The sequence below is a fragment of the Mirounga angustirostris genome, unplaced genomic scaffold (genome assembly GCF_029215605.1).
Source record: "Mirounga angustirostris isolate CCGP_5_RB_7025 unplaced genomic scaffold, mMirAng1.0.hap1 SCAF_13, whole genome shotgun sequence".
NCBI classification, from domain to species: domain Eukaryota; kingdom Metazoa; phylum Chordata; class Mammalia; order Carnivora; family Phocidae; genus Mirounga; species Mirounga angustirostris.
In genome coordinates this window covers 10,414,405-10,440,969 of record NW_026991721.1, presented here as the reverse complement: position 1 = coordinate 10,440,969, position 26,565 = coordinate 10,414,405, and the positions used below count along the sequence as shown (strand labels likewise).

General features: G+C 57.7%; 2 protein-coding genes across 5 annotated transcripts; one reads left to right on the top strand and one right to left on the bottom strand.

The window, feature by feature from the left end:
* The first annotated feature begins 1,051 nt into the window (after positions 1–1,051).
* On the top strand, positions 1,052–14,166 carry TMEM132A (transmembrane protein 132A). Of its 3 annotated transcripts, none has more exons than XM_045893578.3 (11): positions 1,052–1,315; positions 3,750–3,964; positions 4,206–4,424; positions 5,186–5,517; positions 6,830–6,979; positions 8,257–8,452; positions 8,542–8,685; positions 10,686–10,888; positions 11,633–11,912; positions 12,272–12,463; positions 12,884–14,166. In XM_045893578.3, exons 1-11 carry the CDS (start codon positions 1,216–1,218, stop codon positions 13,925–13,927), a joined length of 3,075 nt encoding a protein of 1,024 aa, XP_045749534.1. In that variant the 5' UTR covers positions 1,052–1,215; the 3' UTR covers positions 13,928–14,166. The 3 variants fall into 3 exon arrangements, with proteins under 3 accessions (XP_045749534.1, XP_045749533.1, XP_045749535.1); XM_045893577.3 differs by having other exon boundaries at positions 8,254–8,452; XM_045893579.3 differs by lacking the exon at positions 12,272–12,463 and having other exon boundaries at positions 8,254–8,452.
* On the bottom strand, positions 14,086–26,194 carry SLC15A3 (solute carrier family 15 member 3). 2 transcript variants are annotated; one of them, XM_045895234.3, is made up of 8 exons: positions 25,560–26,193; positions 22,495–22,784; positions 20,215–20,362; positions 18,778–18,888; positions 17,930–18,098; positions 16,369–16,527; positions 14,853–15,008; positions 14,086–14,397 (listed from the first exon to the last, which is right to left on the bottom strand). In XM_045895234.3, the coding sequence occupies exons 1-8, from the start codon at positions 26,097–26,099 to the stop codon at positions 14,243–14,245; spliced, it is 1,728 nt and encodes a 575-aa protein (XP_045751190.1). In that variant the 5' UTR covers positions 26,100–26,193; the 3' UTR covers positions 14,086–14,242. The 2 variants fall into 2 exon arrangements, with proteins under 2 accessions (XP_045751190.1, XP_054367866.1); XM_054511891.2 differs by lacking the exon at positions 17,930–18,098 and having other exon boundaries at positions 25,560–26,194.
* Positions 26,195–26,565: the final 371 nt, after the last annotated feature.

Sequence of the window (26,565 nt, the reverse complement as noted above, 5' to 3'; positions counted from 1 at the left end):
ATGGCTTTCATTTGTCCCTCCAGCTAACTCCATTTCTGCGGATCGGCTCGGTTTTCTTGACTTCTCCCTGCAGGGGCAGCGTGAAGCTGGTAGAAAGGGAGGGAGAAGGGGGAGCAAAAAAGAAGGCTGGTACCAGGCACCCTTCCCTCCTGGAGTGTGAGGGATGAGGAAGTCATGCCCCCTTTACAAAACTTCCAGGAACTGGCCCACACTCTTGGAATAGTGTGTATGGGGGGAGAGCAAGGAAGGGCACCCCTTCCCCCATGGTGGGCAAGAGTATGAAAGGCTGGCCCGCAGGCAGCCAGGAAATTTGCCTGCCCTCCCTCCTTCCCTCACCAGATGGGAGTTTCTGGCACTATGGTTCTCAACTTGGCCCATAGGTTAAATCAGTTGTTTTGTAGAGCGGCCCAGGTGTGGGTTTTTTTTTTTGTTTCTTTTTAAGCTGCCACAGAGATGCTAATGTGCAGCCAGGTGCCCTGGTCTGGACCTCTCCTAATTGTCTGGTAGGCAAGGCTGGGCCAGGAGGCCAGGACCTGGGTGGCAGGACTTCCCTCAGGAGCAGAGAGGCCCCCACCTTTCCTAGGCCCATGGGCCTCTCCCAGGGATGGGGCTGGGCCAGCCGTGTGCACCTGAGACCTTCCTCCACAGGAGTGGCCCAGGACTCTGTCAGGGCAGGCCCAGGTGATCCTCACCTGGCCCATTTTGGCCCCTTTCTTCCCCTTTTCCGCCCCTGCAGTTCGGTTCCCCATAGCCCCAAATCCCAGTTCTGATTCAGGTGTCAGATACCTTCACAGGTGAGTTGCTTGTGGGCGGGCATGAGGCAGAGGAAGTGGCTGTTTGCTCCAGGGGCAGGAGCTTCCGAGAGGGAGCCAGCAGAACGCCTCGAGGCCCTCTTAGTAAGGCAGATCAGTCCCCAGGGAAGCGGCCTTCTCCCCGACCTCAAGCACGGGGCGCTCGGGGCTTGGGGATCCGTAGGGCACTAGGACCCGGCGGGGCGGAGGGGCAGCCCGTGTGCCGCGCTCGCTCCCTCCCACCCTCCTGCTCCGGCTCCCGCTCCATTGTCTGGGAGCTGCGGCCGCGCACAAGCGGCCGGGCGGGCGGCGGCGGCGGGGACCCAGCCGGCGGGGTCGGAGCGGCGCGGAGCGGGCGCGGGAGATGCCGGGCGGGCGGGGGCCACCTGAGCCGCCCGCCTAGTCCCCGCCCTCCGCGGAAAGGATGTGCGGCGGTATGGCGGGGCGCGCAGCAGCGGTTCCCCGGGGGCCCTGCGGCCCCTGGCTCTGCCTCCTGGTGGCCCTGGCCCTGGACGTCGTGAGAGGTCAGCGGGAGGGGAGGGGATGGGCGGGGCGAGGGGCGGCTGGGGCCCGGCCGGGCTGGAGGGATGCGGCGAGCCGGGAGCTGCGGGTTCCCGGACTGAGCCCGGAGCGGGGTCGCCCCGCAGCGCGCCCTGAGGGCTGGAGGTCTCACCCCTCGGATCTTCCCTCCAGCCGCGCTCCTCTGTTGCTTCCCTCACTTCCAGAACCCGGCAACTCTTCTGATCCAGGACCAGCCGGGTCCCGGGCTCTCCCCGCCAGCCCCCGCACCTTCCGAGAGCTCCCCCTCCCGCCCGGGCATTTAACCCGGCTGCCCCTGGCCCAGGCGCACCAGCTCCCTAATCTGCGGTCCACAGAGCTGCACCCAAGTGGCTCCTAGTCTCCCCCCTCCGCACCAACGACTCACCCACCGTCGACCCAGCCCCCACGGGCATGGGAAGCAGCCCCTTTGCCTGGGACCTGCGAGGTGTGCAGCCGCCGCCCCCCCCACCCCCCCCCCCCCGGCCCCAAGGAGCATTCTGACCTTGGAGTCTGCGGGGATTGCCCCATCCGTGCCTTCCTGAATTCTATGGGGATCCCCATCACTGGAGGAAGGGGGAGCGATTCCTCTGTGCCCAGGGTGGGGGTCAGACTTGGCAGGGCTTGGCTGCTAGGTGGATGACACCACAGTACGGGGCGGGGAGAGGGGATGCGGTAGGGGGGGTGGCGGATAGTGAGGCATTCTCTAGCCCCCTCACCCTCACCGTGAGAGCTGAGCTCTGGGTGCTGGGAGCCCGTGGGAGTCAGGCCACAGAGCATCTTGTAATATCCAGGCAGTAGAACAGGAGGAGGGCTGGAGGTCAGGGACTGCCCCCAGGAAGCCATAGTCACTCACCTGTTACACTTGGGGGCAGGATGTGTGGAGCGTCTCAGACACAAGTTCCTTGGTGGGAGAGTCTTGAAGGAGGTTGAGAAACCATCAAGTCCCCCAGCCCAGGATGGGGCAGAGAGGGACCTGGTTCTAGGGCTGCTTTCAGCCACCTGCTCCCCTCCCCAGGGGACCAGCAGGAGCCCTAATAACCTCTTATACAGAGAGATGAAGGAAGCCTTGTCACATCCATTATTCAACAGCAATAACCCCTCCTCCAGACAGCTCACCGCACTTTACAAAGCCCTCCCCTATTCACAGTTGTTACTAAATGCTCATTCTACAGGTGAGGACTCAGGCTCCGAGATGTTAAATGACTGACCCAAGCTTTATTGAGGCAGAATTAAGACGTAAACGCAGTCTTCCAGGCTCCCAGAACATCCTCTCCAGGGAGAGCTGCCCAGCTTGGGGGATTCAGGAATGAGTAGAACAAGTCCCCCTGTCGATAGACAGGAAGACAACCAATTCAGATGAGGCAACTAGGGGGCTGGTGGGAGGGCAAGCAATCAAGAAGGGCTTCCTTAAGGAAAGTCCCTTAAGGACTTTAAGGGCCGGGGGAGGGACCCACAGTCTAGGGAGTGAGGCTGGAAGTGCTCACCCTTGCAAACAGCGCAGGGAGAGAGGGAGGGTATCCCTCTGGGTGTGATGCCTGAGCTCTGACTCCCAGCTTCACCGCTCTCCAGCTGTGGGATCCCAGGCAAGTCCCTTAACCTCAGCCTCATCTTTCACATCCATAAAATGGAATTAATAGCAATAGAACCTAGTTCTCAGAGTTATACAAATTGAAGAATTAATCTCAAATAGTCGTCTGTGTATAGTGTTCGAAAGTGTTTATTATTACTAGGTCTAACTAATAGTTGGTACAAACCAAGTATGGTCTTAGGGGTCCTTTGCCCTTCTACTCATTGAATATTTTGGCTCTCTCCCCAGGCTCATAGTCCCCCCCCCAACACCAATGCCAATCCCACTTTTGCACTCCGGTACCCAGTTGGGACAGGGAAGAAGGGAGCAAGCTTAGGAAACCAGTGCAGGGTTGCCATGGTGATGATGGAAGGGGAGGGAGGTGGGTGCCCCAGCAAGTCTGGCCAAGGACCCGGGGACAGAGAAAGGGTCTCTCTTCTACAAAGCTCACCTCATTGCCATCTTACTGCACAGACCCTGTCTGGGGAGAACTGTGCCCCACAGATGCCTTGACACCAGAGGCGAGTAGGTAGAGGGCAGGAATGGGGAGGAGATGTTGAGAAGGTTCTCCTCAAGGGAGGAAGGCCTGAGTCTATGGTAGGCAGGAGAAGGAAAGGTTTGGAAGCTGGCATCCAGTCCGAGATGTACGTTCAAATCCTGGTCCCGCCACATGCTACCTCCTGTTTCCCCATCTGTGAAATGGGACAACTTCCCCTATATCCTGGGGGGATGGGACATTTCTAACCTTTTCTTCCTCCGCTGCCCACCACCACTGTGCCCCAGGCTGGAGCTCAGTTCAGCCCCAGCCAGCTCTGGAGCTGTCCTCATCTCTACCCCTTCTCCTTCTTCAGTGGGCTGTGACCAGGACCCCCTGGACCCCGTCTACCTGCCCGCAGCCCTGGAGCTCCTTGACGCCCCTGAGCACTTCCGCGTGCAGCAAGTGGGCCGTTATCCCCCGGCCAACTCCTCTCTGGGCTCCCGATCTGAGACCTTTCTGCTCCTGCAGCCGTGGCCCAGGGCCCAGCCACTTCTCCGGGCCTCCTACCCACCCTTTGCCACTCAGCAGGTAAGGAGAGGGCACCAGGGACTGACTCCTAGGCTCACAGGATGCAGAGCTGAGGTCTGCTTGTGCGTAGCTCAAGGGTCCTCCCCAGCCCCAGCTGTGCTCCACATTTTCCAGAGGGGGAAATTGCAGTCTGTAAATGCTCTGTCCTGCTACACCAGGTCTGGAAGCCTGGTGTCCCATCTTTCCGGATCTTGCTTCCCTGCACCCCCTGCTTTGTTGAGCACCCCCATTCTCCCTCCAGGTGGTCCCGCCACGGGTCACTGAACCCCACCAGCGGCCAGTGCCCTGGGATGTGCGGGCTGTGTCAGTGGAAGGGGCCGTAACTCCGGCGGAGCCCCATGCCCGAGTCCTCTTCCACCTCAAAGGGCAGGATTGGCCTCCAGGGCCTGGCAGCCTGCCCTGCGCCCGGCTCCATGCCACACACCCTGCAGGCACTGCTCACCGAGCCTGCCACTTCCAGGTGAGTGGGCGGGCCCTACCTAGGCCGGCCCTACCTGCTGTGCCAGCCAGAGGGTAGTCCTGGGTAGGGAAGAAAGGGCTTACCACTTCTGGGTGGTTTGGGAGTCCCAGACAAGCTGACTCCATTCCTGTTCTGCTAGCTTTCATGGGGACCCTTTGAAAGGGTTATTTAGGGCGCCTTAAGGAAGTCAGTCCATTGTATATGACTTTGGGCAAGTAACTTAATTTTTGTGGGACTCAGCTTCCCCATCTATGAAATGGAGTAGTAATAATTCCTACCACATATGGAGCTGGGATAAAGAACAAATGAAATGAATGCAATAGCTTTTAGCACGATGCCAATGCCTGGCCCAGAGTAATCACTCAGCAAGTATTTGCATTATTGTTAGTATTACTTTTATAATTGCAACTTACACTGTTTTGGAGTCGAGCACGGGAATCCACCAGGGAGAGGTATTTTGCTTGCTTTGGGATTCTTCGAAGCCTGAGGTATAGTCAGGGTGGTCCTGGGGCATCATTAGGGGGAGGCATTGGCATTGGCTCACTTTGGAATGAGACTGTTCCCCAAAGTCGAAGTGTGGCTTTTGGACGTGTCCAGAGACCCAGCCCCAGTCACGTCACTCATTGACTGTGTCACCTGGAACGTGTCTCTGGCCCGGGCTGGTCCTGCCTTTCATGGACCCCTCCAGCTCTGCGTTTCCTGCCGTGGGTGCTGGAACCCCCTCCCCTGCCGGGCCAACCGTGGCCATTGTGTGTTTGCAGCCCTCCCTAGGTGCCTGTGTGGTGGAGCTGGAGTTTCCCTCCCACTGGTTCTCCCAGGGCTCCACCACGCGGGCCGAGCTGGCCTACACGCTGGAGCCCGCAGCTGAGGGCCCTGGGGGCTGCGGCCCTGGCAGGGAGGAGGACCCCAGGGAACAGGCCCTTCCGGTGGGTGGTGTGGAGCTGCGCCCAGCGGACCCCCCACAGTACCAGGAGGTGCCCCTGGACGAGGCTGTGACCCTGCGGGTGCCTGATGTGCCCGTGAGGCCTGGCCAGCTCTTCAGTGCCACCCTCCTGCTTCGGCACAACTTCACAGCCAGTGTCCTGACCCTGCGGTGAGTGCTGGGCTCCTGGGGAGGTGGAAGGGACGGGTTGGAGGCAGGAACCTCTGCAGGAAGACTGGGCAGGTGCCTTCTCCTTTTGGGGTCCTTACTGGTATCCTTGATTGCTGCAAACACGGGCCCACCACACTCCCTCCAGGCCAGGCAAGACCCGGCCATGGGCACAGTCCTGAACTTGGAGTCGGAAGCAGGAAGCTCTCCTTCCCCTGGCACCTCCCTGAGACTCCTTGTCCAGTGGGAGGACAGGTTGCCTGCTTCTCAGGGCAGCTGTGAGGCTCCAGGGAGGGAAAATAGGAGAGGACTTGGAAACTGGAGAGTGCAGTGCCTGGGGGATCGTTAATGCTCTAATACCCCAGGACAGGTGTTCGCTCCAGTCGTGTTATCTGCATGTTCTCCTGCCTGCCTCCTTGCTGCATGTCCCTCACCTTTGGACAGGAAGGCCCTCCTTTTGTGTCTCTCTCTGCAGGAAGTTCTCCCAAAGTAGCCTCCCATCCCAATTCCACTGACAAGGATTTGCGGAGTATGACTCCCCTCTCCCATGTTTGGGTTTGTGTGTGTCCTGTCCCTATGTGTTTCTCAGGTGCCTGTCGCGTCCCCCTGTCTCTCACACCCTCCTATGCCCACTCGCACACTCATTAGATCTTTCGCAGACACTTAAAACATGTCCAGGCCTGTGTCTCCACTCTGGAGCTACAGAGGAGCAAGGCCAGGTCCCCACCTGGTGTTAAGGGGCCCCGGCGGTAGGGAAAGGAGCTGTGTGGCCTGCACTGGATTATGTGCTCTGGGAGGTATGAGGTGTGATGGGGGCCTGGGTGAGGGCTGGAGGAAGGAGAAAATTCATCCTGCCACAGGAAAAGCTTTCTAAAGGAAACAGTAATTTGAGTTGCTGGAAGCTTGAAGAACAAGCAAACAAAAAAAAGAGGGGCAGGCCGGGCTGAAGGCACAGGCTGAGCAGACTCAGAGGCATAAAAATGAGCTGGGGTTGGGGGGGAGGAACTTTCGGTGTAACTGAAGCAGAATGACAGAGGGATGTCACAGCCAAAGATGAAACTAGACCAGATCCTGGAGGGCTTTGATGCCGGTATTAGACTTGACCCTGTGGGCAGTGGGTCTTTGAGTCGGGGAGAGCTGTGTGACCTGACCTGCGCTGAGATGGGGTCCTTCTGGACCAGAGGATGGTGAGCAGAAGATTCAGACCAGAGCTGGGGAGGCCAGACAGGAGGCTGATTGCCTTTCGCCCCTTGTGTCTCTCCTCATTCTAGTTCAGCGCCCACCTTGACACACTGGGCCTATGTCCTCTCCCCAGGATCAAGGTGAAGAAGGGGCTGCACGTGACGGCTGCCCGCCCAGCCCAGCCCAGCCTCTGGACTGCCAAGCTGGACCGCTTCAAGGGCTCCAAGCACCACACAACCCTCATCACCTGTCACCGTGCCGGGTCCTCAGGGCCAGACTCCAGGTGGGCAACTCCCTCCCCAGGGGGCGGAGGAAGGCGTGAGCAGATTATTTCTGCGGCCTGAGGGAAGGGGGCTGCCAGGCTGCTTCCCTATTCCCACGTGAGCAGGCACAGAACACTCCTTCAAGGAAGCTGCACAAAGCAGATAGTGATTCATTCAGCTACTATTTATCCATCCCCAGGTACAGCGAGTGTCTGTGATCTCATTCCAGGTGATACCAACCTATCCTGGCTACTCAGTGACAGCCCTCACAGCCACCACCCTGCCTCCCTCAACCACCAAATGGGTCCCTTTTTCTGGACCGTTAATATTTCAGGAACAGCTCAGCTGTGGTTAACCTTTATGAACTCTCATTCATGTTCTGAACCTGGGCCAAGGTCAGGAGCGTGGTAGCTCCAGTTTGAATCCTGGTTCTGACACTTTTGGATAACCATGGGCAAGCCGGTTAACCTCCCGCGATACCCCCTGCCCCCGACCAGAGCCTCAGTTTCCTTACCTGTAAAGTGGGGATAATAATACACCCCTTAGGGTCCATGAAAATAAAATACTGTAGAGCAAGCAGCCAGCCAGTGCTTGATCAGAGGAACCCGCGAGAGTTATGATTCAGGGGGTCAAGTGCCAGTCCTGGGGCTTTGAAGTGACTCTTCCTCCCAGGGAGAAATTGACCCCAGCTGCTTTATGCCCTCCCCTCCCCCCATGGCTATGGAAGACAGAAGTCTGTCTGGTGGGAGGGCAAGTGGAGGGGGACTAGGGAGGCAGGAGGGCAAGCAGGCTTTCCAAGGGGGGTGGCGAAGTGGCTACATGGATCTTCTAGAGGCCAAGGGCGTATAAGAGCTGGGGCTCTGAGCCGGGATGCTTGAGTTTAATCCCAGCCCTGCCACTTTTCACTCTGACTTTGGGCCGGTTATATGACTTCTTTTGTTTTGTTTTGTTTTGTTTTTGAAGATTTTATTTATTTATTTTGACAGAGAGAGAGAGACAGCGAGAGGGAACACAAGCAGTGGGAGTGGGAGAGGGAGAAGCAGGCCTCCCGCGGAGCAGGGAGCCCAATGCGGGGCTCGATCCCAGGACCTGGGGATCATGACCTGAGCCAAAAGCAGACGCTTAATGACTGAGCCACCCAGGCGCCCCTGGGCCGGTTATATGACTTCTGTCCCTCTGTTTTTTCCCCTGCAAATTGAGGGTTATCATAGGACCCAGCTCACGAATCTAGGAAGTGCTGACAACAGCGCCTGGCCACTAGCAAGCACTCAGTCTCTCTCTCTCTTCTGGCCAGCAGCCCCCTCGAACAATCCGAGTTCCTGTGGGTGGACTTTTTGGCGGAGAATGGCACAAGTGGGGGCGTGGCAGTCACTCGCCCTGTCACATGGCAGCTGGAGTACGCAGGCCAGGCCCCCGAAGCAGAGAAGGACAAAATGGTGTGGGAGATCCTGGTGTCGGAGAGGGACGTAAGAGCCCTTGTCCCACTGGCCAAGGTAAGGAGTCCCCACCTGTGCCTGGCCAGGCCCAGGGCCAAGGGAGGCAAAGAGCTGGGGGCTGAGCCCCTCCTGAACAACCCCCCCAGGCCGAGGAGCTGGTGAACACGGCTCCGTTGACTGGAGAGGCACGGCGTGTGCCCGTGCGCCTGGTCACTGTGGACAGCGGCGGGGCTCTGGTGGAGGTGACAGAGCAGATCGGCTGTGAGTCGGCCAACACACAGGTCCTGCAGGTGAGTGGCATGTGCCAACCCCGTGTGAGTATGCGCTCGTGTGCACAGTGATGCACAGACGCCCTCCCCACTCGGGTCCCCAAGAGAACAGCTTCTTCTTCACACCAGAAACCTCGTGGGGGGCACCACAGATTCAACTTTGTTTCCACCACCCCTCTCCACAGTCACGTGGGAGCTGTGTCACCCCAGCAGCCACAGCTTAGGCATTTCCATGTTCATTACTGTATTGACAAATGAACTGATGTGGGAGAGTTAACGGCACATACTTTGGGGGCACGTGACTGGCTCAGTCAGTAGGGCATGTGACTCTTGATCTCAGGGTCCTGAGTTCAAGCCGCGCATTGGACATAGAGCTAGAGCCTTTTTTTTTTTTTAAAAGATTTTATTTATTTATTTGAGAGAGAGTACATGGGGGGGGAGGGTCAGAGGGAGAAGCAGACTCCCTGCCGAGCAGGGAGCCCGATGCGGGACTCGATCGCTGGACTCCAGGATCATGACCTGAGCCGAAGGCAGTCGCTTAACCAACTGAGCCACCCAGGACCCGAGCTAGAGCTTATTTAAAAAAAAAAAAAAAAAAAAGAGTATGTTATGTTGGGACCCACAAATTTTGGTTTGAAACCCATCTTTGGAGGCACCTGAGTGGCTCAGTTGGTTAACTGTCTGCCTTCAGCTCAGGTCATGATCCCAGGATCCTGGGATGGAGCCCCGCCTCAGGGAGGGGGGGGGGTCCCTGCTCAGCGGGGAGCCTGCTTCTCCCTCTCCCTCTGCTGTTCCCCCTGTGCTTATGCACTCTCTCTCTCTGTCAAATAAATAAATCTTAAAAAAAATAATCTTTTTTATCAATTAGCTGTGTGATCATGGACTAGTCTCTTCACCTCTTGGAGCCTTGGTTTTCTAAACTTTAAAATGGGAAAATATAAAATGGGAATATATTGTAAGAATTTAAAGCATCCAGGGGCGCCTGGGTGGCTCAGTCGGTTAAGCATCTGCCTCTTGATTTCGGCTCATGTCATGATCTCAGGGTCACAAGACTGAGCCCCACGTCCAGCTCGTCGCTAGACATGGAGCCTTCTTAAGATTCTCACTCTCCGTCTGCCCCTCCCCCACTTCCTCCCTCTCTTAAAAAAAAAAAAATTAAAAGCACCTACGACACTATACCAGCAGAGAGCAGGAGCTGAAGCAATGGCAGCTTTTAATACAATGTAATACTTATAGGATGTTAAAAATGATAATTATTAGAGCCTTGTAATGATCCACGAGATTAGGGAAAAAAAGGGGGGCAGGGTAACTTTCTCCATTTTGAAGTTCTAAGAGGGGAAGCCCAGAGCTTGCATTTCCTAAATCCTGGCTGCCTGACCAGAAGAGGTGTCTTTTCACTTACGATGGCACTTTGCCCCTGTGTGAGTGGTTCCCTCCTGAGGGCTCTCGGATGGGTAGGTCTGTCTTGCCTCTGCCCACCTTCCTGTAGTTGGTTGCCAGGTGGCTCCAGCACAAAAGTCGGAGGCCAGCACTAATGAGCCAAATGTGTGGGTTCGAACTCTCCACTACCAGGAGAAAGATTTTGTTTTTACGCAAATAGTTTCCCCAGCTGAGCCCCAGGTGAACTTGGGGAATGGCTGGTTCCTCTAGAATGGATCTCAAATGCATAGTGAAGCCCTTTTTTTTTTTTTTTTTTTTTTTAAGATTTTATTTATTTGAGAGAGAGCAGGAGCAGGGGAGAGGGGCAAAGGGAGAGGGAGAAGCAGGCTCCCCACTGAGCAGGGAGCCATGCGGGGCTCAATCCCAGGACCCTGAAACCATGACCTGAGCCAAAGGCAGACGCTTAACCAACTGAGCCACCCAGGCGCCCCTTGGTGAAATCTTCATACTCTTAAGACATGCCAGTAAAATGCAGAATGAATTTCAGCCCTGCCCCATATGGCAGGGGCTCAGGGCAGCCCTCTCTGCCCTGAGCTCCACACCTGTCTTCCGAAGCTTAGCCCAGCTCCTACCTCCCATAGGTGTCGGAGACCTGTGATGCTGTGTTTGTGTCTGGCAAGGAGAGCCAGGGCGCCCGCGGGGTGCGGGTGGACTTCTGGTGGCGCCGGCTGAGGACCTCGCTGCGACTGACAGTGTGGGCCCCGCTGCTGCCCCTGCGCATTGAGCTGACCGACACCACCCTGGAGCAGGTCCGAGGCTGGAGGGTGCCCGGCCCAGCTGAAGGGTGAGTGGGGGCCTTGGCGAAGTCGCTCTGGGACCCGAGAGATGGTGCAGGGAACACAGCCATGGGCTCAAGCTGGGATCTAAAAACTGCCCTGTTGCTTCCGTCCCTCCTGCCCACCTGCCTGTCCCCACCCAGCCTCTGGCCATTTTGTGATCGCCAACCTCCACACTCTCCCCCTCCCATGCCACACTTCTCCGAAGTACAGATCACTTCCTAATTACTGGACCGCCTGATTCATCTTGTTTGTGGTCTGCCCACCGCCTTCACTCTCCTCCCTGAGACTTTAAGACCTGGAAGGCGAGGGGTTTTGTCTATTCTGTTCACTGCTGCGTCCTCAAAGCCTAAGATGGCACCTAGCTCAATAAATATCGAGAGGGTCCCACCGGAGCCCAAGGGCGAGGTGGCCTCAGGAATCTGAGCCAGGCCCCCCAGACACTGAGCACTGCAAGGTCTCCCCCTCGGAGAGGGTCTCCCCGCCTCCCCAAGAGCCAAGAATTCAGATTAAGAGCAAGAGGAGGGCGAGAGCGGCTTGATGGACAGGCATAGGCACCAATTAGGAACGGCGGCGCCGCGCGGACACGCAGAGGGGCAGCTATGCCAATTTGAAGAATGCGCGTCCCTTAGGAGCTGGGGCGGGGGGGGGGGGGGTCTCCAGAGGGCGGGGCCCTCAACGGCTGGGGGCGGAGCCCGAGCTGACGCCCCGCCCCCGGGCCTGTCCGTCCTGCCCCACCCCCACCTCCCCAGAGTGCTGGAACCCGAGGCTGCTGCGGTGGCGGAGGAGGCCGAACGGCGCGCCCGGGGCTGCCGCCTGCAGTACCAGCGGGCCGGCGTGCGCTTCCTTGTCCCCTTCGCGGCCCACCCACTGGACGGTGGCCGCCGCCTCACCCACCTGCTCGGCCCCGACTGGCTGCTGGACGTGTCCCACCTTGTGGCGCCGCACGCACGCGTGCAGGACCCGCGCGTAGCCTCGCTGGAGGGCGGCCGCATCCTGGTGGGCCGGGAGCCCGGTGTCACCTCCATTGAGGTGAGCAGACCCTCATGAGAAGGGCATAGATGGCCCCCAGAATGTTCATGGGCAGGTATGAAGAGTGTCAGAACAGGCCCAGGGTGTACCTGGGCAGGTATGAGCCCAGCGGGATTGGAGATTGGGTGAGAATAGGATGGGGGACACCCTCAAAGCATGAAGGGCTGGGGTTGGGTATGGAGGGACCAGGCCTTGAGAGAGGAGGGAACTGTTCCCTAGGCATGGGGGTCCCAGTATGTATAGGTCGTATGGAGTGCAAAGGGTGGGGAAAAGCAGCATGTGCAGATGATGAGGCTCAGACCGGAGAGGCTCTCTGTGTACTTGCCCCCCCACAACTTGCAGCTCCCTCTCACCCTCAGGTGCGTTCCCCACTGTCTGACTCCATTCTCGGGGAGCAGGCATTGGCTGTGACGGATGACAAGGTCTCGGTGCTGGAGCTGCGGGTGCAGCCGGTGATGGGCATCTCACTGGCCCTGAGCCGGGGCACTGCTCACCCCGGGGAGGTCACAGCCACATGCTGGGCACAGTCAGCCTTTCCCGCCCCAAAGCAGGTGACAGCCAGGGGTTCAGGGGGATGAGCTCAACATCGCCAGGTGGGGGCTAATGACAGGGGGATGGGAGGCACCTGGACCCCTCACCTTAGGGTTTTCAGAATGAGGACTGACTGCCCTGTGAGGTAGTGAGCTCTCTGCGGCTGGAGGTGATCAAGCAGTGGCTGGCTGGAGTGTGGCAGTGGGAGGTTGGTTAGATGGCTCTGAGGACCCTCCCGATGACTCAGACCCCAGGGCTGAGTGGCAGACAGGTGATTGACGCATGTCCCCTCTCTCCCTGTGTTTTGTCCATCTGCCCATGTCTGTTTTCTCTCTGATCTCTCCTCCTTCGTTCCATGTGGCCTGTCTCTGTGGGAGTGGTCTCTGTGTGCATGCGTGCGTGCCCTCGCATGTCTCTGCCTGTGTCCGTGTGCCCCACAGGAGGTGGCCCTCTCCCTCTGGCTGTCCTTCTCTGACCACACCCTGGCCCCCGCTGAGCTCTACGACCACCATGACCTGGGACTATCTGTCTCAGCCGAGGAGCCCGGTGCCGTCCTGCCAGCCGAGGAGCGGGGTGCCCAGCTCGGGGTGGTGGTGAGTGGGGCAGGTGCCGAGGGGCTGCCCCTGCATGTGGCTCTGCACCCGCCTGAGCCCTGCCGCCGGGGCCGCCACCGTGTGCCCCTGGCCTCTGGCACCGCCTGGCTAGGGCTGCCCCCTGCTCCCACCCCAGCCCCTGCCCTCCCATCCAGCCCTGCCCGGAGCTCACTGGCCACCGAGGCCAGCATGGGTGGTAAACGATGGGAGGCAGGTGGTGTTGGGGGCAGCGGGGGTGTGAGAGGCAAGTTTGAGCGGGCAGAGGAGGAGGCTGGGAAGGGGGCAGAGGCTGGAGAGGAGGAGGAGGAGGAAGAAGAGGAGGAGATGGTCCCCGCCCCACAGCGGGTCACCGACCTAGAGCTGGGCATGTATGCTCTGCTGGGCATCTTCTGTCTGGCCATCCTCATCTTCCTGGTCAATGGTGTGGTCTTCGTGCTGCGCTACCAGCGCAAGGAGCCTCCCGACAGTGCCACCAACCCTGCCTCCCCCCAGCCCCACAACTGGGTCTGGCTGGGCACTGACCAGGAGGAACTGAGCCGCCAGCTGGACCGGCAGTCCCCCGGCCTGCCCAAGGGGGAGGGGGGCTGCCCCTGCGAGACTGGGGGCGGAGGGGAGGCCTTGCCCGTGGCCCAGGCACCTGCTGGGGGCACCACCAGCTCCTCGAGCACCCTGGCCCGGAAGGAAGCCGGGGGGCGGCGGAAGCGGGTAGAGTTTGTGACGTTTGCGCCAGCCCCCCCAGCCCAGCTGTCTGAGGAGCCCGTAGGGGCCCCTGCCGTGCAGTCCATCCTGGTGGCGGGTGAGGAGGACATCCGCTGGGTATGTGAGGACATGGGACTGAAGGACCCCGAGGAGCTACGCAGTTACATGGAGAGGATCCGGGGCAGCTCCTGACCCTCCCCAGCCCGCCTGGCCCGGCACTGTCGGCCGCCAGCCCGGGCAGCTTCCTGCTCACCCTCTGGTGCTTGCGGATCCAAGTCCCCTGCCTGGCCTCTCAAAAGGATGCCCACCCAGGCCCCCTCTGCCCTGCCCGCCCCCGTCATGGACCATGCTCGTGAGGAAGGGCTTACGCCCCTTATTTATGAGAACCATTTCATCCTAATGTTGGGTACAGAATAAACTCAAGGAACCCCCACTGGGACTGTGGCTGTCTGTGTCCTGGGGAGAGAAGGGAAGGCGGGGGGGAGGAGGCAGGTGGGGGGAGGGTGTTCAGCCCCTATCCCTGCTGGGACAGCTCTGGGAGGTTGGGCCCTGAGCTACCCTCTTGTAGCGGCCAGCGATCCAGATAAACAGGAGGGCCGTGGCGGCCTGAATGCAGGCCAGCAGGAAGAAGTAGAGGTCCATCCGGCAATTGTTGATGTTCCCTGGGGAAAGGAGGGGTTGGCATGAGGGTCGGGCAGGGCTTCCCCGAGACTGGCAGCGTGGGCAGTGGGTGGGCAGACAGCCCTCTCACACCTGCCGGTCGCCAGGGTTTCCTGTGCTGCCGGCAAGTCCCTGTGGGCTATTCTTTCAGGGGTTTAAAACACAAAGACCCCAGAGAAAGGTGACCCTTCAGCCAGAATGACAGACTTCCAGAAGCAGGAAGGAGACTTGGAGGTCTGCCAAGTTCACAGATTCCTTTTTGACAGTTAGGGAAACTGAGGCCCAAAGCGGGGAGGCCACGTTGTGGGCGACTGGCCAAGTTCAGGCTAGAACCCAGTTCTCCTGAGTCCAGCCTGCCACTTCGCTCTGCCTGGGGTCAAAGCACTTAGTAGTTGCCACCGCCTTTCCAAGCCTCCCACCACCCACATCCCGCTCCCAGGGAGGGCCCCACACTCACCAAAGTCCTCGGGGCAGTAGAGCCAGCCCCCGGGCAGGGACAGCAGTGCCACAAGGCTGGAGCCCAACAGCGAGCCCACTCCCGACAGGCAGAAGAAGATGCCCATGATGGCACCCTGCATGGAGCGCGGAGCCTCGGAATATGCAAACTCCAGGCCTGCAGAGGGAGGGGGGAGAGCCAAGCGGACGGTGGAGGAGTAGAGATGAGGCCCACCCAGCCTCCATCCTGGCCTCCCCTGCATGACTGCCCACCACGTGGCTAGGACGACACCTGTGCCCCCGAGACCCCTTGCTCTGCCCTGCTCATTTATTCCCCTGGTTGAACACCTCCACCTGGATGCCCCCACATTGCTCTGTCTCCCCTCCTCCTCCTGGGTCTCCCATTTCAGGGATAGCACCTCTCTCTCCCCTACCCTGTCTGCCCGCCTTCAACATCATCACCAAATCCTTTTGATTTAGCCTCAGAAATATCATGTCTGCCCTCCCTGTTCCCTCTGCCCTGGGCCAAAGGGTGGCCCTGGTCTTTTAGTGCCCAGCCCCTGCAAATGCCTTTTAATCACCCCCCTGCTTCCTGTCTTCCTCCTCACACAGCTAGATGGGTCTGTCTAAAAAAATCTCTAATGGGATCCTTTCCTGCCAAAATCCCCATGGTCGTTGGGGGTGAGGGGCGGGGGGCCCTGTTGCCCTCAGGAGAGACTTCAACATCCATCCAGGTTTGGCCCCGTACCTCCCCAGCCTTCCGCACACTCCCTACAAGGCTTAGCTCTCCGCGTCTGCTGCTCCCCCTACCTAGGACATCCTGCTACCTGCTGAGTTCTGCCTTCTCTGCCCACCTGCCCCTCCCCCACCTCGTCCCAGGGACTTTCCCTACACCCTAGAGCCACCACTATAGCCCTCCCCTGGGTTTGCTGTCTGCGTGACTGTCCCCCCAGCTCTGAGTGAGTCCCACCAGAACCTAGCCCCGGGCCTGCGGCTGACTAGCTGCTGCTTGGCTGAATGAAGAGCCCACCCCCACCCCACAGCTCTGGCTCACAGCCCGGCAGCGGGGCACACAAACGTGCTGCATTCTTACAGCACAGCGACCCGGGTGCCGCGATGGAGATGAGCGAAAGGAGGCTAGAAGGACTCCCTCTGCCCAGGGGCCTCGGAGAGGGCTTTATGGAGGAGTTGACATTCAGGCTCAGCAGTGAAGGGGAAAGAGGAGTTCACTTTGAATCTGAGGCACGGGGAACTGCAACCACGCAGACACAGGGGATGAAGGACAGGGCACCAGGGACGATGTGGGAAGTCGGTAGGGAGTGCCTTAATCACCTGCAAATCTCCAGGGCCGATCACAGTGCCTGGCACAAAGCGGGTGCTAACAAGTCTCCACTGGGTGAATGCGGCCCCACTCAGAAAACCTGGCCTTCCTCCACACCCACGAACTCCGGAAGCTGTGCCCGTGAGACCTCTGACTTCGAGGCAGCACCAGGCAGAGCCCATCACTGGTGCGAGAGCAGGGGAGGGGTCCAGGGTACCTGGGATACTGGCAAAAATCTCACTGATCCCGATGAGCAGGTACTGAGGGATCTGCCACCAGATGGACAGTGGAGCTGCGTAGTACACATCCTTCCCGATCTGCTGGGACACCGTCTGGTTGCGATGGATGTACTGTAAACGCTCCATCTCCAGGCCTCCTGGTGGGGGACAGGGGGGGACTATAAATAGCCAGGCCCACCATCCGCAGCTTAGCCCAGGGCAGAGCTTGGCACATGGAAGGTATTCCCTAGGTAGCCTGTGACAGAGCAGCAGGAAAGGAGAAGGACACTGGCCTGGGGGCACGGTGGAGGTCCAAGATACGAGTTTCAACTCTGACTTTTGCCTTGGCTGCTAGGAAGCTCAGAATGAGGTTTTCACTCATGAACAGGACCAGCTTGCATTAATTGAGAGCCTGTTATGTGCTGGGCATTTAATATGCATTCTTGTAAATGAAGAAAGACAAATTTAGGTTAAGCAACCAACCCAGGGTCACCCAAGTTGATGAGCATAGTTGGGGTCTGATTTTACAACTGACCCTATTTCCCTAATATCACGAGACTTCTCTACTATAGCATCCAGAAGGGTTTCTAACCTGGCTTTCAAGCTTACTTTTATCTCCTTCCCCTTCGTTGCTTAGAAGACACTGGATGTGGTGGGAGGAGACGCAGGTTCCAATCCTGAGCCCTGGCACTGGTTAGCTGTGTGACCTTGAGCAAATCACTTAACCTCTCTGAGACCCAGTGCTGTTACGCAAGAAGTAGGAATAAAAATCCTCGGATTGTTGTGGGGATGAACTAGGACAAAATGCATTAAAGCGTGGAGCTGAAAAAGAGGCTAGTTTGGTTTTCGTCCTTGCAACACAATACTGGTTTTTGAGCTTTGAGTCCCCTGGGTCCTCCTCGTGATCCAGACACAGTGCTGGGTGTCTCACAGACTTCACCTTTTTTAATCCTCACAACGCTCCTGCTAGACCACATTCCATGAGGGCAGAACTCGGGTCCTGCACCGGGGCTGAACGAATTACTATCCCCATTGCAGAGTCGGGGCTCAAAAACACTAAGTCACTTCAGGATCACTAAGTTACCGAGCGTAAGGGACGGAGGTTTGTGCAGTAGCATGAAAGGCTTCTTTACCAGAGCCCCTTTGTCATAAATGGGCTTCAAAGCCTTTTGAACTAGAAGAAGGAAGAGAATAAATGATAAACTCTTTAAAAAAAAAAGTGGCTGAGTGTCTGAAAAATTCTTCAGCACATTGATTGGGTGCCCATGTGCATTATTCATAGCAGTGAATGAAAAAGAAAAAAAAAAAAAAAACCTGCCTTCAGGGAGCTTACATCCCACAGGAGAAAATCTTTTTCCCTCTCGTGGCCTGAGTTCCCTCATCTGTCAAGACGAGGGAAGGCGGGACTAGAGGAGGAGGGTCCCCTTCAGCTCACAGTCCCTGGGAAGCCAAGACGGATGCCCATGGCGGGAGGGTGTGCGCGGCGGGGGCCAAGGTTCCAGCATCAGCTCCAAGTGGAGCCGGCCTCCCTCCCGCGTCCCTCCACTCGGGCCCACACACCTGCCACAAGGACGGAGGCAAAGCCGAAGAACATCCCCAGGGCCATCTTCTGCAAGGCCGAGGGAAGCAGCTTGCACTGCTGCAGTAAAGGGTCGAGCAAGTGGTCCTTCACAGGCACCAGGATCAGCACCACCACGACGTTGGCCAGGAGGAGCCAGGCTTCTGGGATCTGGGCAAGAGGAGGCCAAGCAAGGCAGGCTAGCAGAGCAGAAGGCGCTCTGGGCGGGAGCTGGGGGTGCTGGCCTCCGGACTGTCCCTGGTGACCCAGGGTAAGCTCTTTCCCCTCTCTGGAATGCACCTTCCTCAGCAGGGTGAGTCGGGGATGGGATTAAATCAGAAATGGCAAATCGGTTCCTCTGGCTTCTGTCGGTGGGTGGTAGCTGCCTGGAACATTCTCAGGCTCAGCATGAAAACGTGTCAAGATGGATTAGTGATGTCTGCCCTGGGCAAGGAATGGAGGTATAGGGGCAAAGGTCATTGCTCTGCCAGCTCTGAGGATCTTTGATGTTATGAGTCTTGGAAATGCCAAGGACCTGATTTGGAAAGTTCTGGTGAAAGACAGACATCTGGGCATCCAGGGTTCCCAGAGAGTGAGGGAAGTCAGGGTAGAATTGAGGGACCCGAGTGCACCTTGCAGGCCCTGAGGCCTGCCTCAGAACAGCAGTGGGTGGGAGCGAAGCTGGCCTGAATTCTTGGGCTGGGGCCCAAGTGTACCCATCTTCCTGGGGCTTTTCATGTTCCCTGAGGAACCCCTGCACCTGGGCATGGAAACTTCATTTCCTTCTGTTTGCAGAGGAGGCTCCCAGCACCGCCTGCTGTGGGGGCTGAACACACGCCTGGTCTCTTACCTTGTAGCTGCTGCGCTGGGCTCTCAGAGCCATGGAGCTGTTGGCAGGGTGGTCTGGGAAAATGTTCGGGATGCGGAGATGAAGACCCTGCAGGACATATGTGGACTGCATCTGCCAAGAGAGATGGAGCCGTGGCTGGAACAGAGCTGGCCACCTCACCTCCAGCCCAGGAGACCGCCAGCTCCTAGATGGGCATTCTTCGGAAGGAGCACAGGATAGCTGGGCAGCTGTCCTCTCTGGGACGTGACACCCCTACTCTCCTTCCTCCTCAGGAGCCAGGCTCGGTCGGGGAGCTTCCTTCGCCCTGCTCCCAGGCCCGTGAGCTCTGTGTGCAACCTGATCCCAGAGCCTGGGCACAGCTGGTCTGACTCACATTTGGTGTCTCCAGGGTCTGGCACAGAGGAGGCGTGGAGAAATGTTTGTTGACATGGGGAAGATAATGACATGGCTGTCCCCACAGAGAGCTCTCATTTGATACTGAGGCCAAGCTGCGTCCCACGGGCTGACAGCATAGGCCCTGCATAGGCATCCGCCCACCAGAATGGCTCTGGGCAGAGCTGAAGGGTCAGGCTCAATGCAGGGGGATCCGGGAGAATCCCCCAGGAGGGTTTGGGGTGGGGGAGGACACTCGGGTTGCTCAGGACAGCAGCTATGGACCAGCAGCTGGTGTGTAAGAATGTCAGTATTCTGAGAATCGGCCGTGGACACACACACACACACACACACACACACACACACCCATGTCCCTGTCCCCTTGCCTCTGTGTCACCCCCAAGTAGCAGGCTGGCCCTGCATAACCCCCATCTTCTATAAACGCAAAACAAGCTTCCTAGGAAGGGGGTATGGAAGGCAAAGACCTTGTCGTCTGGGGATTAGAAGTTGGGGTTAGGCACCCTCAGGAGGTGGTGGGAAGCAGCGGGTCTCAGACCTGGCTGAGTACCAGTCTCCCCTGAGAAGTTTATCACTCTAGAGACTTCCCCAGCAATTCTTTCAGTAGTCTGGGGTGGGACATGGAATCAATTTTAAAGGCTCTGCAGGTGGTTCTGAAACACAGCCCGGGTGGGGGATCACCACTGTGAAGTATAGGACGCTCTGAGCTTACCCTTAACTGGCTGTGGGGCATTGGGCAACTCTGGGCCTCAGTTGCCACGCCAACGAATCTGACTGTTCTAGAGCTCTGAGAGCCTCCAAGCCACCCGACACATGAGGCCCAGACAGACGGGGTGACATTCGAGGCACTGGGCCTCAGACCCGTCTCCAGAGTTCCTCATGCTATTCATTATCGGGATGGCTTTGTGCCAGGCCCCACATAGCCCCAAGTCACACTGTGAACCCCTGCCTCCCTTTCCACATGCTCTGGGCTTCTATGGTGAGAGCTGAGGCCCGTCAGGGGACCGGGGAGCCCGTGCCCCCAGAGTGAAAGGGCCGGGTGCTCACCTGGAAATATACCATCCAGTAGGGCACCAGAGTCACCATGACGGGCAAGATCTTCACCAGCACCTGGAAGTTGGCCATGTCCTCTTGGGGGGAAGGGCCAGGCTGGGGAGACCTCTGGTCAGGCAGTGGTTGGGTGCCTTGAGGGTCTCTGTGGGGCCAAGGGGGGGACGGCAGATAAATAGCAGCCCCACTGCCATCATTATCCCCTAATTTAATCTTGCTCCCCTATCACCAGTGACTTTAGCCATCACCTCCGAAATCACTCATCTCCTCCCTCCACCATGAGCATCACCTTCTCCATCATCATCATCATCATCATCACCCTCCTCGCCATCATTGTTGTTAGTGAGGCGATCGCCCCCCAAAGCCAGCCTCCCGCCGACTGTTCATTACACTCCTTGTCACTGTCCTCACTCTCCCCTCCTTTCTCACACAGGTGGCTGATCAAGACCCCTCCCACCCTGGAGCTGAGGCCCAGTGGTCTGGGGGAAAGTAGACTAGGGCCTGTGGCAAGTGGAGTGTTGGGGGATTTTTGGCCTCACAGCATCCGCATGCTGTGGGAAGCAGGGAAGTCCCAGTCGAAGCCTGACTCAGAGAGAGAGGTCAGCCTGGGTCTGATATACGCCAGAGCTCCCCCACTTGCTGTCTCCAAGTCCACCCTCTTCAACAGGGCAACATTATAGTCCTCTCCCTACCTGACAGACGAGGAGGGAGGCAGCCGAGAGGTAGGGGTGCAGGGGAAATGATCAGGAAACAGGATAGATCAACCACTGCTGTGACCTTCCCCCTTTGCCCTTTGTCCTGAACGGTTTCTAATCTCTTCTTGCTCTAGAGCCTTGCTTCATCCTTTGAGATGCCGAAAGGGGTAACATCAGTGCAGTCCTTTCCAAAGATGGGCCGCTATCAGCTTCTCCTCTCCCAGGATGCCACTCCTCCACCCATGGGCGATCCGCCCCCCTGCCCTGGAATCTGGGCCGGCCTTGTGGCTGACCCACAGAATGAGAGGAAGTGATGGCTCTGGGACTTCAAGCCCCGTAAAGGACTGATAGCTTCCGCCTCCTTCCCTTTGGAACCTTCACTCTTGGAAAGCTCCCTCCTCTTGCAACCCAGACACCTTGCCGCGAGGAGCTCCAGCCACAGGCGTGAGGCCACATGACGGGAGGGGGACCTGACGTGGACTGCCAGCCACATAAGTGAGCCATCTTGGATGTTCTAACCCCTTCAGGTCCCCAGATGACTGCAGCCCCCTCCTCCCTCCCAGTGACATCACAAGAAGGAGAAGAACTGCCCGGCTGAGCCCAGTCACCCACAGAATTGTGACAGGTAAGAAAACATGGTTGCTTAAGCCACTGAGTTCCAGGACAGTTTGTCGGCCTGCACTGGGTCGTTAAAACAAAACCCCACAGCAATGCACCAGCTTGGACAAACATGTCCTGCCCCTTTTCCATCTAGAGCCTACTGACAGGCTCTGTAACCGGCTCCAAGGTCCGGACACAGGTTTGCTTAGCATAAGTCGTCAATTCACTTCAGGAAGGTCAGGGGCCATAGGAAGCCGGTGTGTATGTGTGTGTGAAGCTGTTCAGAACCTTCCGCCCTGGGATGCAGGCTAATGGAGGGGGGGCAAGTTTGGCTGATTTCTTAGACTTTCTTTTTCTTCTTTTTAAAAGATTTTGTTTATTTATTCGAGACAGAGAGTGGGAGAGGGAGAGAGCCCAGGCAGGGGGGCGGGGCAGAGGGGGAGGGAGAAGCAGGCTTCCCGCTGAGCAGGAAGCCCCACTCGGGGCTCGACCCCAGGACCCTGAGATCATGACCTGGGCCGAAGGCAGATGCTTAACCAACTGAGCCACCCAGGCGCCCTCTTAGACTTTTTATACTTAACACCAGCGTGGCATTGGATTACTTATATTATATCCCAACGGCCTTGGCTGGTACCATTGCCTCCATCATCATCCCCACTGCCGTTGTCGGTCACCACCGACTTATCTTCGCTGCAGCTGCTAACGAACACCTCCACCTCGACCTCGACCATCATTGTCAAGACCACGAACAGCCTCCCACTTTCTACAGTTAGTCCATCAGTACCGCCGCCACCACCACCTTGACCTCCGTCACCATCCTCAGTCACAGCGGTCCGCTGTGGCCCGGGCACAGCAGGTCGTCATAAAGGGCCACCACGGGAGCTGACCCAGAACGTTCTTCCACCTGCACCGTGCCTCCCCGGGAGGAGCATGGCACGCCTCCAGGCTCCGTGGCCCCCTTCCCCGGGAGCCCCTTTCTTACCTGGCAGAGTGTCGGTGCGACAGCCGGGGACAGCAGTTTTGGAGAGCGAGTTTAAGCATAGAGGACACTTGGCTGCCTGTGGGGGGCTTGGTGATGAAGATGGGGGTGGCAAAGAGGAAGATGAAGAAGGCCAGGCCCAGGCAGCCCACGATGATGCTATAACCCAGCAGGAAGTCGATGTTCTGTTGGATAAAGGCCACCACCAGCAGCGACAGCACGGCGCCCACGTTGATACTCCAATAAAGCCAGTTGAAGAAGCGACGGCTGGCATGGCGGCCAAGATCCATCACCTGCAGGGCAGGGATGAGAGTAAGGGAGGTCCAGGGGCACCCTGCCACGATGTCCCTGCACCCCTTTTCCCACAGAGGCACTTCCTGGGTCGGAACTTTCCTGGCCCCTGGTCACTAAATAGACACTCAGTACATATTGGTTGATTGAATGAATAAACCTTTCCCTTGGGAGTCACTTGTTAATGATCAGGACAGTTTGGCAGAGCTGTTTTTTCATGCCCATGGCACACAGTGCTTTTTTATTTTCACCAAGAGTGCATACAACAGATGTCTCTGATGCCACTTTGTTCATTTCTGGTTGATTTATTCTTTTGTCTTTGACTGAACAACCTACAGTATGTATCACCTTTATAATCAGAAGAAAGCCAGTAAAGATCAGGTCTGTTTCACATTACTAAATATGATGTATGTGTATTACTGAAAGAACAGTTTAAAGTTTAATTGAGAATTTCCTCTGCAACTTGGAGATGCAGAGTTTTCTACTGTGGCCCATTGGCCCATCCCTTCCTCTCCTTTTGCTCCCTCTGTTATATGCCCAGTCAAATAAGGTTGGCATATCAGGGAAAGCAGGGGCGATCTCGGACACAGCCCCAAGAGCGGGTTCTGGCCTGATGAAAAAAAAAAAAAGGCCCCCCAGCAAGGGCAGAAAGACTGAAAATCTTTACCCAGGATTTAGATCAATCTGCAACAGTCAGGCCCCAGGCCCCCTTCCGGTCTGCTGGCTCGGGGCAGCTGCACTGGCTGATCCCACCTCTCACAGACCCTGGTCCCAGATTCTGACCCAGCAGGTCTGGGGCAGGGCCCAGGTGCCTGCATTTCTAAAAAGCAGTGAAGACTAGAGGTCAATTTTCAAGGTGATTCTGTATGCTGTTACACCCGTCACCCTTTCAACAAACCAACGCATCTCAAAATCCACTTTTCTCCTTTTTGTCAAGCTTTACGTTCTGTAATTGCATTGGGGAAAAGATAAGTATTTATTTTTCCTTTTCCAAAGGTAAAATTATAGTCCATACAGATGCATGCCCTTAGAGACTCTGAGGGGTCCTCTAGGCATTGCCCGGAGAGGACCATGTCCACACGATGAAAATGTTTGCTGTAGACTTTCGAGCAGAAAATTGAATAAGTCCCATTATGTGCAGGCACTTCCATTTATTAATTGGATGTAAATGAATATGACAATCGCAACTCTAAGGGGAAGACCAGGCAGCCCATTCAGGATATAAATGAGCTCTCCCAAAATGAGCACTTTGTCAAGAATGATGGATGGCCCTTTTTGAAATCAGCAAGTGTGTTAAAAACGCGGCTCCTGGGTATGGCTGTCTGCCAGATGGTGCCAACCCTTCCCACCCACACACCCTCCATCTGACTGTGCCCCTGAATTCTGCAACAGCCCCTCACTGCTTTGGTGTACCTGCTCCGGTTACCCACCCACTCTCCACTGTAGCCAGAGACATTTTTTAAAGAACTCAAATCCAGTGATGTCCACCCCTGCCTGAAATCATTTCAGGGTTTCCAACCTGTCCTATGGGTCAGGTTCAGACCCCCTAGGGCAGCCTAGGGCACCTGTAGGTGTAGTGGACGTCAATGAAAGAGTAGAATGAAGGGAAGAAGAGAGATTCCTATTGGCAGATGTTGGGGGTCTCCTAATCCAAAGGAAGGTCAACAGTAGCTGAGGAATGGACAGGCCTCCCTGTGGGCACCAAGTCCCCCATCATCAAAGGAACCCAAATAGGCTGGATGAGTCAGTCCTTGGTAAGGACACTGGAAAACATGTAAGATGTTGAACTGTGGGTGGCAGCTGGATGCAATGATTCTTTGAAAATGTTCCCTTTATGATGGTGAATACATACAATTAAAGAACATTTGAAGAACAGAGGCGAAAGGGAGAAGTACAGTAAGTCCTGTGATCTGATCACACTGTTATTACAGTCTTTTCCGGTTTCTCCTTTTAGCTGACTCCTACTCTTTCATAGGGCTGTAATCATATTCTGTACTCAGTTCTGCCTTGCTTTTGCTCACTAACACCACATGTGGTTGTTTTAATCCTATTACATATTACTTAAACGTATTGTCTAATATCCCACTGAGTAAAGCTATCAAAATATAGCCATATCGTTAGGCCTTCGCTCTTTCATTCGGTAAACACTCACTGAATTTCTCCTGTGTGCCACGCCCACTGTCCAAAAGCATACAGAGAAAGGCTCAGAAGTTGAGATATTTGCCCAAGAGCTCCTGGCTAGTGAGTGGCAGAGCTAGGATCTGAACAAGTCTGCGGGACCCCCACCTCTGGCGCTGCTGGTTAGGAAGGGGCTTACTCCTTCCTTAGCCCCCAGATCCCTAGGGCACGTAAAGCTGGGGCTTGTGGTGGGGCCTGAAGTCCAGCTACCCTTCCTACTCCTTGACCTGCTCTCTCTGTGACCTTGGACAGGTTGATTCATATCCTGAAACCTCAGTGTCCTCGTCTGTAAAGTGGACATAATAATACCACCTACCTCCTGGGTAGTTAAGAGGATGAAAGGAGTGAAAACCTCGAAAGCAGCGCAGAGTCCAAGAAAACCAACTACGGTTATCACCATGGTGGCCATCGATATTGTTTGAGTCAGCGCCCCCTCTTCTTTCCAGTAAGGAAACCGGGAGCAGCGAGGGGAAGCGGTTTGTCTGAGGTCGCTCCTGGCTCTCGGCCTCGGCCCCCACGAGCCTCGCGGGCCCTGCGAGCCTCCCCGGGCCTCGCGGGGCGCGGGGCGCGGGGCGCGGGGCGGCCCGCCCGCCACTCACCTGGTCCGCCCCGAAGGAGGTGAGGTTGCTCCTGATGGAGCTGGCGGCCAGGGCGAGCAGGAGCAGCCCGGAGTAGAGGGTGGGCGCGCAGTACGGGGTGGGCGACACGCGCGTGCAGCCGGGCGACGGGCAGGCGGGCCCCAGCGGCGACGCGGGCACCTCCCCGCAGAAGGAGCGGCGGCCGTCCCCGAAGGCGGTGGCGGGCAGCAGGCTGGAGGCGACCAGGTAGAGCAGCAGGCTGAGCGTGACGGCGCGGTAGCGGCCCAGGTACGCGTCGGCCAGCCAGCCGCCCACGGGCGCCAGCAGGTAGGAGGCGCCCAGGAAGACGAGCGCGGCGCGGGACGCCTGCTGGCCGTCCCAGTGGAAGCTGGCGCTGTTGAGGTAGAGCACCAGGTTGGCCGAGATGCCGAAGAAGGCGGCGCGCTCCAGCGTCTCCACCAGCAGCACCGCGGCCGCCGCCGTCCGCCGCCACCGTCGGGGCGCCCGCGGCCTGCGCCCCAGCAGCGGCCGCCGCTCCTCCGCGGCGCCCGGCGCGGGCATCGTCCGCCTGCCGCCCTGCCCTGCGGCCCCGCGCGCTCAAACGGGGCGCCCTCCTTTCTCACCCCTTGCGGCTCCCCCGCCTTCCTGTCCCCTCTGCCTGTCTTTCTCCCCCCCACCCCCACCCTGGCCGCAGGGGCTGCCCAGTCTCTACCCCCGCCCCGTCCCTAACCCTCAACTCTGCCCTCTCTCCTCCATCCACCCCTGACGCTGCCGGCCCCCACTCTTTCTCCCCCTCCTCTCAACCCCACTGCCCCCGCTGCCGACCCTTCTTCGCCCCGTTTCTCTGCCCCTCCCCCTCCTTTCCTGTTGATCTCCCCGGTTGGTCGCCCCGGCTTGCTCAAGTGTCGTCCCTCCCACCCGGGACACCTGGCGTACACTCTGGGGAGGGGGCCCTCCCACGGGGCCCGCTCTGCCCCCAGCGGCCTGGCTGCCTGCTCCACCGCCTCCTTGCCCACCCCCCACGGCC

Coding starts and splice junctions, on each gene's coding strand:
- TMEM132A (XM_045893577.3), top strand. CDS start 1,216: ATGTGCGGCGGTATGGCGGGGCGCGCAGCAGCGGTTCCCCGGGGGCCC. Junction 1,316..3,749: donor GGCCCTGGACGTCGTGAGAG/GTCAGCGGGAGG, acceptor CTCCTTCTTCAG/TGGGCTGTGACCAGGACCCC. Junction 3,965..4,205: donor CACCCTTTGCCACTCAGCAG/GTAAGGAGAGGG, acceptor TTCTCCCTCCAG/GTGGTCCCGCCACGGGTCAC.
- SLC15A3 (XM_045895234.3), bottom strand. CDS start 26,099: ATGCCCGCGCCGGGCGCCGCGGAGGAGCGGCGGCCGCTGCTGGGGCGC. Junction 20,363..22,494: donor TCGCACCGACACTCTGCCAG/GTAAGAAAGGGG, acceptor TTGGCCCCACAG/AGACCCTCAAGGCACCCAAC. Junction 15,009..16,368: donor GATTTTTGCCAGTATCCCAG/GTACCCTGGACC, acceptor CTCCCTCTGCAG/GCCTGGAGTTTGCATATTCC.